A 12229-nucleotide genomic window follows, 5' to 3' on the forward strand; every position below is an offset into this window, starting at 1 on the left:
GAGCCTAATTTCCTATTTATTCTGTTGCAAATATGTCCCCTAACAAATCTCATATAAGCCAAATTTAACATAACAGTAAGCAGCACTACAAAATACATCTTTATTTTTAATACATTGCCACTGAAGCTGAAACTCAGCAGAGAGAACAGGGATGTATACGAAGCCCCAAGATACCAAAGCAACACGTGTCCTCCCCTCTATTCCCGTTTCTATCTTCACCTTCACGTTCCCCAAATCTTCCACCTCCTTCTCATGCCATTTCCCCCACATCTTTCCTCCTCTAAGAAAAAGCAATAAATGAGTGAAAGAATTTGTGACAAATTAATTAGCAAGAAAGGTGGTACTAATGAGCAAAAACAAGATACAGAAGCAGAAAGCCACGGTGGAGAACTCCCTGCTGCCTCATACTCCTCAACCCACCTCTTCCTTCCGCATTAAAATGAGGGTCAAGAACTGGGATCCTCCCAGGAGGCAAGAAACTTAAGAACTCTTTGTGATCGAAACTGAAGAGAGAGAGGGAAGAGAGGGATAGTATCTAGGTATCTTCAGACCACATGCAATCCTCCTGGTATCTCTTAAAGATCTAGCTTAAGTAGAAACGTATTAAAAATAACTTGAAAAAGTACTTTAATACTAGTAAATGTTTTTAACAGCATTAAGAATCTGAAATATATAGCTGAGTAAGGTATAAATTTTTTAAGACACCACAGATATTTTCCCAATTTTCAAAAGCCTTTAAATTCTTGTGCACATTTTCTATCCAAAAGGAATGTCCTCATCAAAGGGGGAAAATAAAATCTGATAAAGTATCTCTACAGTAGACTAAAAAATGAATCCCAAACTTTGCAACTCCTCCCATCAAGACGGGCAGCCTATTTTCTTACCTGCTGAATCACCTTATGTGGACAACAGGATGGGGGAAAGGAATATGTAGGAGTTCTGAACCTAGGCCATGAGATCTAGCTACTTCTCTCATCTAGCTCTTGGAAAACTGACATCCAGGCTAGGCAGCTGAACAATGACAGACACAGGCCCCAGGAGCCCCTGCCTGCAGCCAACATCCAGCCAACTCCCAGAGCCAAGCCACCAAGCTTATCAGCAAGGGACCTTATGGGAACAAATCCAGCCTGAAACTAGCAGAGGACAAAGCCGGTGTGGGTCCAGCCCAAATTGCCAACCAAATGAACTGTAACCCAAATAAATGGTGGCTGTTTAAAGCTGCTACATTTTAGGGCAGTTTATTTCCCAAAATAATACAATTCTCTATAATGTCCTCCACAGTGCTTATTATCAGCCCATATGTAATAAAAGTTACAACTGAGCTTTGAACATCTTTGCACTTGACCCACCACATTTTCTAATCTCCCTCATCTAATCTAGAACCCAGAACCATTTGTGTAAAACTCACCTGTTCTCAGATGTCCAATGTGCCTCCTCAAACAGATCTCTACCCAAATATGCAGAGAGAACTTCCACAAAGGCTTTCAGAACTTCCTTTAGTCATCCAAAGAATTCTTTATAAATTAGAAAAACAGAATTAACCTAAGAAGCCACTGCTGTCTATTCACATGGATGAAAGGTTCAAGGAATTAGAGGCCAGGGTAACAAAGGCAGACCAAGGCCAAGCAAGAGTTTTTAAAAAAATTTGCTATTCAGATGCATTCCTTTATGTGAGAAAAATATTCTTAGTTTTCACATACTTTATTCTCCTTCAAACAGCCTCATCACTGGATTTCCCTTAATTCAACTAGGCTTTAAAAGAAGGGTCTGCTTATCTGTAAATAGCACCCCATCAGCAGAAACAACCAAAGACTTAAAATAAACACAAATAGCTTTTTAAAAGGTTACATTTATACCACTCAATTTAATCCAGGAAATGGACAGTTTCAAAGACTCTGTGAATCTCTAGAGGTAATTACTTCTTTGAAGCTTTAAGAAATTCACCAATAGTGATAATAACAAAAATAAATCCTACTGAGAGTCTTTCAAAAGTCGAAAATTTTGCCATATAATGTATAATGTAAATGGATATTCATCTACTATACTTAGAAGTAGGGGCAACTGGGTTACTCGGGCGGTTGGGCAGCTGCCTTTGGCTCAGGTCATGATCCCAGGGTTCTGGGACTGAGTCCCACATCAGGCTCTCTGCTCAGCCAGGAGTCTGCTTCTCTTACTGCTGAATCACCTTATGCAGATGACAATAAACTCCCCTCCAGCTCTCGCAAGCACACCTGTGCACTGCTCTCTCTCTCTCAAGTAAGAGGATAAATAAAATCTTAAAAAAAAAAAAAAAGGAAGTAGTATTTTCCATTCCAGGGGATGCTAGAGGCAATAGCCCACTCCACAGTCCAAGAAAACAGTAAGGCCTCACCCACTATTATGCACCTGAAAAGTCACAGATTTTAAGATTTCTAACTCTAGGCTTTGGTACTCAATCTGACATATTAAGTTGTTTCCTCACAGAATGAAATATAAACAAAAGGAAACTGCACTGCTACTGAAGTGTTATGGATGTTGTTGTAATTTTCTTCTTTTTTTTAGCTACTTCAGAGGTACAGAACGAGAGGGCATTTGAAAGGGAAGAGCCGTTTTACTGCATTGAAGGAATAGGCAGTCCTCAGGCACGTACGACACTTCCACTGGATACAGAAAGGAAATTCTAATTGGGAGTAGAGAACAAATTTAAAACGTCTTTCCCAGTAATAGTTACTTATGGGTTTCCTCTTAATATTCTGGAATAATCGAACTCACGTTCAAATTGGACCCATCCGTCAAGTTCTAGCTGGGGGCCTCCCACGCATGCGCCAGGAACAGTTCCAGGCACCAGCAATCTAGAGCAAAACAAAACAAAGTCCCTGCCTATGCTCATAAGGCTTAGATTATGAAAGATAATGACCAAAACAGATTTTTAATATGCTAAAATCATTCTTGACATACACTACATGTAAAACACCACTGAAAAAATTATGAGCCTTAATTTATAAAACTTTATATTCTGTAGATGTGATGATCCTTAGTTTGACTTATTTTAAGAATCAACAGCACTGAGCTAATTAAAACCAAACATGGGTATTATTCATGTTCATGCTTTCCTAATCAATCAGCTTTCATCTTCTACATGAGGCTCACACACTATCTAGAAAAGATACTTCTGAAAAAGAAAAAAAAAGTATTGAGATCAAGCCTTTAAAAGAAACTGAGTTCTATTCTGACGCTTCACCCAATAAACTCAGTATTACACAGCAAATTCATCTTTTTTCCATTAAAAATGTAAACACCTTCAGCTGAGCAAAAGATCAAAAGAACAACACTATGTGACAAACTTTTCCTGGGTTTATCAAAAGATGAACATCACTGAGTAAGTATTTACTAAATACCAGCTTTGTGCCTAGCACTGTCAGAAGACAAAGATGTACGGGACTGCCTGATGTCAAGCAGCTTTAAGAGTAAAGGTGCAAATAAAAATATTAAGAATTAAAAGCAAATGAATTTCAGAGGAACTTTTAACTAAGAATTTACAGTGGGACTGCTTTAAAACACTTTAAAGTTGACTCAACTTTAAAGTCCTTTTCCAAAGAGCTGTTCTTGCTTTCAACTAACCAAATGTCTTCAACTTACAAAAAAGAAAACTTCCTGAAAGATTCCAGAATAACTGTTTACAAAGACTCATCTCCATGGGTCAAAAAACATACTGACTTGAAGGGATAGGAGTATAATTCGCAGATCAGAACATTTTGCCACATATACATCTATTCCAACTGTCACTGTAGAGTTGTTCACTGCTCCTTTTACAATAGGAGAAAACCTTTTAATTATGAGAAGAGCAACTGTTAACAATAGGCATTATTTTCCATTTTTTTCTTTTGTACAGAATAAGGGACTCTTGACACAAAACTAAAATGGTTTATTAATTCCCAAATGCTCTGATTTTTTAAGTCCATTTAAATAAAATCCAGTCTGTGAAGAAAGTTAACGTTATGATTAGAAGTCTGACAGATTATTCTACCTTAATAAATAAAAGCATGCTAGCGGAGCAGCAGAGGGTTTCCATGGTAAACTGCCAACACAAGAGATCAGATCCTGGCCTAGAGGGCTGCTTCACTTAAAAATAGATGTATTGTTTAAAAAAAAAAAAAAGATATATTGTGTATTGTGTGTACTGCAATTATTTTACTATAATTGTCTTGTCACTTACACAGGAGACCAGACTGATGACACAGGTTTGTAAAGAACTACAGGCCACAGCATCATTTGAAGGTGACAGAGTGCTCTGAATCAAATCAAGCACACACACAAGTACACAAGAAAGTGGCTGCTACTCATCTACTGTACAGTGGATCTACCTTATTTATAAAATAGCAATGACACCTACATGTTAGACTAGAAGCCATGAAGTGTATACAAACAGGTGCAGGCTGTTGAGCCTTTTTCAAATGCATGTCACTAAGACAGTCACTGTCGTCATTACCATTACCATCACCACCAGCAGCACCACCACCAGCACCAGCATGACCACCAGCACCACCACCACCATTCTCACTGCTATCTGATTCTCCTTCAAGAGAACTCGTGAGGACTGGCAGCCCTGGAACTCCCAGAACAGAGATATAAAACCAGAAATCCCGGGACATAAAGATTCAGCTCTTCACGAGCCTCCCGCTACGACAACCTAATTGCAGTCTCTGAAGACAGAATGTATAGTTTTCCACAGATTTTCAGAGGTTTTTAGGATGTCAAAACTATTAAGAACCAGTGCCTGGAAGTCTAGAAACGGACAGGAGGTAAAGGAAAGGTTTCCCTCAACCTTATAAGCACCATCATTCATAGGGTACAATCGGTTGGTTTTGTTGTGCAAACAAGGGCTACACTTGGCCCTGTGGGCCACTGTGCTTAGGAGAGGCTAGAAGAGGAGACAAGACGACTCTGTCCTTGAGTTCTGGGAGACAGACAAGAAAGAGATAAATAACACCCTGACATGTGACAGAAGAACATACAGAAAGTGCTCCTGGAACAAAGCAGACTACCTGTTCCAAGAGAGGCAACAATGGCTCGAGAGGCCGAGGCCGACCTAGCCGAGGTGTACTGGGTGCCTCTTTTCTGAGTCCAGTGGTTCAAGATTTAGCATCCACACACACAAGAAGCTCACAATTTAGAGGAAAAAGGACAAATACATATTCAAACGAGAGTGATACTTATAGTAATATATATTTTAAAAAAAAAAGACATACAAAAAAAGAAGAAAATGAGCGAAGGCTTGTCAGGAGAGATTTATTATGCAGTCAGGGTTAGTAAGAGCCCATCTAGGGGTCAACGTGTCACCCAAAGGCAGGGAGACAGGACACAATGGGGCGGAGCAGGGCGGGGAGGGCCTGGCTCCATCTGGCTGAAGTACAGGAGGCGTACGGGAGCCAAGGAGAGAACACGGACTAGTGGCAGGGGGAGGCATGTCAGCCTGCACTAAAAACTTTGGGCTTTATGTAAGGGAGACACCAAATGGTTTTAAGAAAGATCTGATGAGAGACAGAAGGCCTCTGTTTCAAAAATTAGGTCTGTATTACCACAACACCCTCAAAGCCCACTTCAAACCACATCAATCTTTATTATACCACCACACACACACACACACACACACACAGACACACACTCTGCAAAATTCAATGGCACGAGGTCAGTACGTACCATCATCCCCATCACTCATCGTATCTTTAGAATTTCATACAGGCCCTACATGAACACAGCATATTACCATCTAATTTTACTCACAAATTATTGGGATGATCTAGGGAGATAACTTAGTAAAAGAACTTGAAAACAGTGCTGGCTCACAACAAGCATCCAATTAATGGGACCTCTCATTATATACAGATGATGACAGAAAAAGCTCAGGCACCTGGGTGGCTCAGTCAGGTAAGCCACTGCCTTTGGCTCAGGTCATGGTCCTGGAGTCCCAGGATCGAGTACCACATCAGGCCCCCTGCTCAGGGAGGCGTCTGCTTCTCCCACTGACCCTCTCCCCTCTCAAGCTCTCTCTCTCTCAAATAAAATCTTTAAAAAAAGAAAAAGTTCATCAGCAATCAAAGATAATATGGTTAAATAATCACAAATGAGAAATAATTCTTAAGAAACTACAGAAGCTGCTAGGTAACTTTTTTCAAAAAAAGAAAAAAAAATCATTGAGGCTGAAACTAAAAAGATGACAATCCTGACGAATCTCTTCGGACAGGTCGGCTCACTCAGCCAAGCAGAGGACCCGCCATGCAGCGGGTTCCACACCCTCCTCAGTTTTTCCGGAGTGGCCACCGTGTCACCCGCAAGGCAGCTTCACTGGGCAGGCTGCCCCAGCAAGCGCACGTGTGAAGAGTTCCCTGGACCTCCTGTCACTGCCGTTACACCGGGGACCTGCCAATTCAGCAAGTACAGGCATGTGCCTGTGAAGAGGAAGCTTTCCAAGCCCATTTATTCCCGGGAACAAAGATATGAAAGACTGTGCTTCATGGCATGCTGTCTTGGGCAGGATACACTATTTATAACCAACATTGCTTGACTTTTTTTAAAAAGTGCCATGAAGGTAACTGCAAACACACTGTTGATGCAAATACACTTGTATGTTGTTTGCAACAGTATACAACATACAAGCAAACAGATAATAAAATCTTGACAAATCCAGGCTTATGAATGAAAATAACCCACAAACTGGGACGCCTGGGTGGCTGGGTCGGTTAAGCTGCTGCCTTCGGCTCAGGTCATGATCCCAGGTACCTGGGATCAAGTCCTGCATTGGGCTCCCACATCGGGCTCCCTATCCAGCAGGGAGCCTGCTTCTCTCTCTGCCTCTGCCTGCCACTCTGCCTGCTTATGCTCTCTCTCTGACAAAAAATTTTTTAAAATCTTAAAAAAAAAAAAAACCCACAAAATCAAAACAACAGGAACTCAATGGTTAAAAACCAAAATCCAACAAGGGACAAAACACTAAAATGTTTCAAGACCCACTCAATTTTCATAATTGGGCAAGGTAGGCAATAGGAGGAAAAACACAAAAACAAAAATACACAGGCCATATATTAGCCGAGCATTAGATGTCTATACACAGAGGCCACTCAACAAGTTATGAGCACTCAAGTCTTCAGCAAGTCTTAGAACATAAAAATGGTCCCTTGCCAAGAGGGCTTAGAAGGAGAACAAGTTCACTGGCACAAACCAGATGGCCACGGAGGACAGATGCTGAAGCCAAGACCTGCATTGAGGACAAGGCCAGAGAACAAGGACTACCAGGACCGTGACTCAGTGGAGAAGTGGGGGGCTGTTAAGTTAACGTCAGCTATTCATTCCGTGGGTTAAAATTAATTTTAAAGGTTAGCCAGGACCCTAACAACCATCTAAAACATTGTTTCAATGAGAAAAAGCTCCAATTAACATCCTGTACAGTTCACACCAGCAGCATTTGTATTTATGAGATGACTGGACCTTCACAATTAAAAACCAGATCCGTCTTCACTAAGGAAAACTCACTGTCTGTACTCAGCACGAGTCCCCCACTACTAACCACTTCACTGGAATAATCTTAAATTGCTTAAATGCCACCCTACATATTTCTAAAATCCTGTTCACTTCAATGCTAAAGACCAATACAAACAGCTTGAGAAGAAAGGATGGAAGAAGACTGTTAAAGTCAATACTCCTTCAAGACCAGTCTCAAATCTAGGATTCAGGTCTCCCCAGCCAGCTCCTCTCAACCCAGTTCAGCCCACTAGTTTTTGGGGGCAATTGGGTGGTTCACCATTAAATGTCTGCCTTCAGCTCAGGTCATGATCTCAGCGTCCTGGGATCCAGCCCCACATCAGGCTCCCTGCCTCTCCCTATGCCCCTCCCACTGTGCTCTCATAAATAAATCTTCAACTAGTGGTTTTCAAATGGGCTCCCTGAGGGCATCTCCAGATCACTCTGTAAAGGGTGAGAGGCAGTGAAGTGCAGTGTGTTGGCAGGCCAGCTGGTTCTGCCACTTAGTACCCACGTGGTCCTAAGCAAGTGACTTCACTTCTCTGTGAATGTCCCCTCACCAGTAACATGGGGATAGCTATCTATCTGGTAGTTGTGACAACTAAATTAATGGAAACACACAGAGTGCTTGGAACAGCCGCCAGTGGTGACAGTGTCTGTGGTTTATTCTAGGACGCCCTTCATCCTTACCATCATCATCATCACCGAAAGCACAGAGCATATTTTCAGTTGTTTCTACTCCATCCTGGATCTGGCCCTTACACATCCTTTAGGATTATATAAAGGCAATGCAGAGCTCCCCCCACATTCTGCAGAATACCACCTGTATCTCAGCCCAGAGAGATTTACAACACAACTCCTCCCCCAACCAGTACTCAGTCAGGACCTCAAGCACCAACTTGCTCAGTATCAAACAAGTAACTAAAGAGAAGCAGATCCTGTTTTCTCTCAAAACAAAATGAACTTCTTTAGGATTCCTAATTAGATTCTATTTTCACCTTAACATCCTCCAGCTTCAGAGGAGGAACCTAATCCTGACAGAAATGACATGCCCTCCGTGCCGCGCGCGTGCGCACACACACACACACACACACACACACACACGGGCGTGCGCGCAGACCATTACTCCTAAACCCAGCAACAGCACATTATCATCACATAATTCCTGCCAAGCCCTGATTTTCAATCTCACTGTGGCTAAGAAGTCAGTTTCTTTTCTGTTCAACTTCCTGAGGAAGAGAACAAAAAGAACAAGACAGGAGCCACTGCATAGGAGACAGGAGATGCCCACACCAAAGCCCCTCCGGCGACAAATCTGCGGACTCCGTCACGCGGCCTCCCCCCTGTCCCTGTTCCAGTCCCTGCTGCCAGACACTCTAGACACAGCCCCAGCAGCGGGAACAGGTCCCTCCACACACACCACACTCCTCAGGGCTGCCCAGCTGTTAGCCACTCTTACAGACTTTTTGGTCCCAACACTTGAGGTCATTAATAACATTCTTTGCATTCTATGTCCTGTTATGCCAGCAGGCTCTAAGAAAAAAGCCTAGGTCCTTGGCTGTATGCATGATACTCTACTTTAAGTTGGGAAAGCGTTTTGTTTTGTTTTAACTGGAGTAATTAAGATAATTAAAATATTCAGACTTCTGCCAGATCAGAAAGAAGCCCCGGAAACATCTGCCCTCTCACTGAGGTCAACAATAAGGTTAACCTAGATTGAGGGGTGCCTGGGTGGCTCAGTGGGTCGAGCCTCTGCCTTGGGCTCAGGTCATGCTCAGGGTCCTGGGATCGGGCCCCTGCATCGGGCTCTCTGCTCAGCGTGGGGCCTGCTTCTCCCTCCCTCTCTCTCTCTGTCTGCCTCCCTGCCTATTTGTGATTTCTGTCAAATAAATAAATCAATCTTTAAAAAAAAAAATAAGTTAGCCTGGATTGAAATTCCCTTCTGGTCCCACTATACAAATCTGTTCATTCTGTGTCCCCTAACCAAGGAGAGCCAGAGCCAGTCCCCAGATGGGTAATCCAGGAACCGAGCAGTAGCTAACACACCCTCATGGTGTGAATGTAACCATGGACTCTTGTGCCTATTTTCCCTCCCATACTTCGTGAATGGTGATATCTTGTTGCAACAGCTGTACTTCCATATTAATTCTTCCCATGTCTTTTCACCGAAATGTAAATTTCAATTCTGAAACCACAATTGGGATTCTAAGAGCAACATGGCATTAGTAAGTTTAGAAACTTGTAAGTTTAGAAAATTGCTCTTATCTTAATGAAAAACATGGTCTCCCTAAATAAGTAGAGAAGTACAAGTGGAAAAGGGCAACCCTCTTACTGGGATGCATTATACTAACAGCCAAAAACTGTACCAAAGTACTCTAGACCAATGAAAACATACTTAAGGCAACTTATTACAATACATACATCAGGGGACTAGACCCCAATTACCAACAATTAAAAAAAAGAAATCTTTTGGCCAAGCATGTTTCTAGACATTACCTTACGTTAAAGGCTAACAAGAAGCTGCACCATTTTACTGATGCTCAAGTAATAGTTAACTTGATGTGTACCTATCGGCCAGGAACACCAAGCTGAATTTATTCCCTAAATCTGCAAGAGGGATCCTCCAGATTCTGTTCTGCTCAACTCTAAAACTGACAACAAAACAACTGGGCACATACGTGAACTGAAAATGGGGGTGAATGCTGAGAAGCAAAAAGTCAGACAAATAAAAATCTAAATGTGAAATTACACATGCTTCAGCGATCTTCCACTAACATTTGTTAAATCTGCTTTATGACCAGCCCTGTAGATTTTTCAGGAGACAAAGGGAGGGGGTGATTTTAATAAGAGCCCTGGAGATTGGCTCTCTAACATGACCTATTTCCCAAAATCATTTTCACCGAACCTCAAAACCCAAGACAGACGAGCCATCATGTGGGCACGGATTTGTCAGGACAGTTCACCAACATCCAGAGGCCACTCCAGGGAAAGCATGTGACACAGTGAGAGATTATCAGAGGAGTCAAATGACAATCACCCCACACAGGGATTCCATTCACCTCCTTGCAAAGCCAATTAGCAAAATATGTACAAAATGCAGAGCTAACAGGACTGTACATTTGCCTACATATTTTAGATAGTTCATAGAATTTCTAGTTAAAAAACTACTTTTCAGGAGATGTTTCAAATTTAAGTTTTTTTTTTTAAAGAACAGGACCATAAAAATAGTAAGAACTAAATTCAGATTGCTAATTATATTCTCTGTTCTATGAAAAGGATGCAAATGATACACCTATTTGACAATGCTGAAATAGGTCCAATACCCAGAAAACTTACTTATATTACTCAACCAACACTATAGTTTAAAGTTAAGTCAAAGGCAAAAAGCAAACAGTTAAGTGGGCAAGTTCATGGTCCTGCACAGGCCCTTCCTTGGCAATTAGCCCAGTATAACATGTTACACTAGAAAACAAAGTAACAGCATGAAAGAAACAGGCAATGAACAACTTCTGAAGTTCTAGAAAGGTGTTATTAAAGCTGACCTGAGCCAGGCCATCTTCAACTCATGCTAAATTTAGTCAACTCATGCTGACTTCACAGGACCCCCGCCTGTGTTCCTGAACTTCTACTTTTCTTCATCTGACGGGTACCTCTCCACAAGGAATTTGTTAGACAAAAACCCCCAAAAAAAAAAAGAACATACCTAATTTTACCCCCCAAAAAGAACATACCTAATTTTACTATTTCTACTGCCCCAAACATATTGACTTTTCCTGAAAGAATTCTGTACCACGACACCAACTGTCTTGCCAAGAATCTCTAAAATAACTTGGGCTGATAATTCTATTGCCAAAAACACATCTTACAATGTGTAACAGGCCAATGTGTAAATACTACTCAATAATTTTGATTCAATTCCAGAAAAAGATAAACAATCTACTGTGTTATTAAGTACTTTTTTCTGTAAAGTCAAAGACTACACAACAGATGACCAAGAATTTCCAACTTCGCACCTTCAAATCTCAGTATTTATAGAGATACTCCACGGTTTCGTACATACTCACCAGCCCCACCGCCCAGTCTCACTTCCTCCCCTCAGCCCCCCTAAGTAAGCTCTGACACTGCCATTCAGCTCTGAAAATTACTACAGATTTCAGAACACAGACCTGTTTGGTTGGTTGTTTCCCCTTTTTTCCTGGTTGTAAGAATATCCCAATCTCTTATTAAATTTTATAGGCAAAAAAAAATACTCATTTCTAAATGAGTCTTTAAAAAACAACAAAAGTGGTGCCTGGGGTAGCTCAGTGGGTTAAGTGGCTAACTCTTGACTCCAGCTTGGGGAGCCCCACACCAGGCTCTGTGCTGAGCATGGAGCCCACCTGAGGTTCTCTCTCCCTCGCCCCTGTTCGTATATGTGCTCTTGATCTCTTTAAAAAATAATACATACACACATAAAAAGCAATGTAAAAATACTCTTTCCCCTTGAAAGAAAAAACCCAAAAAGCAGTGCTCACATAATTTAAGTCATCAGGTAATGTAAAGTAAAACTATGGTTCTATTTTCTGTCTCAACTTTTACTTATACCAATTCCTTTTAGGCTTTCAAGAGCAAAAAGGGAAAAAGGGGGGAAAAAAAGGTAGGAATAATGGTCCTTGGGAAATTCACAAACATAGTCATTGTTTCAGCTGCAGTTCTTAAATTTTGGATATTCTTGCATGTACCTGAAAATTCA

The 12229-nt window shown here is 41.5% G+C and overlaps 1 protein-coding gene across 1 annotated transcript in view; it reads right to left on the reverse strand.

Annotated features, from left to right (window-relative positions):
• Positions 1-12229, reverse strand: part of LOC123390181 (protocadherin Fat 1-like) — a 17043-nt gene continuing 4814 nt past the window's right edge. Inside the window, exon 2 of the mRNA XM_045073791.1 lies at positions 1-280. Coding sequence (XP_044929726.1) covers positions 222-280 — 59 coding nt within the window. The 3' untranslated portion in view covers positions 1-221. The remainder of the gene's footprint in view (positions 281-12229) is intronic.

The sequence above is a fragment of the Mustela putorius genome, unplaced genomic scaffold (genome assembly GCF_011764305.1).
Source record: "Mustela putorius furo isolate JIRA1106 unplaced genomic scaffold, ASM1176430v1.1 tig00537256_pilon_pilon_pilon, whole genome shotgun sequence".
Lineage (NCBI taxonomy): Eukaryota > Metazoa > Chordata > Mammalia > Carnivora > Mustelidae > Mustela > Mustela putorius.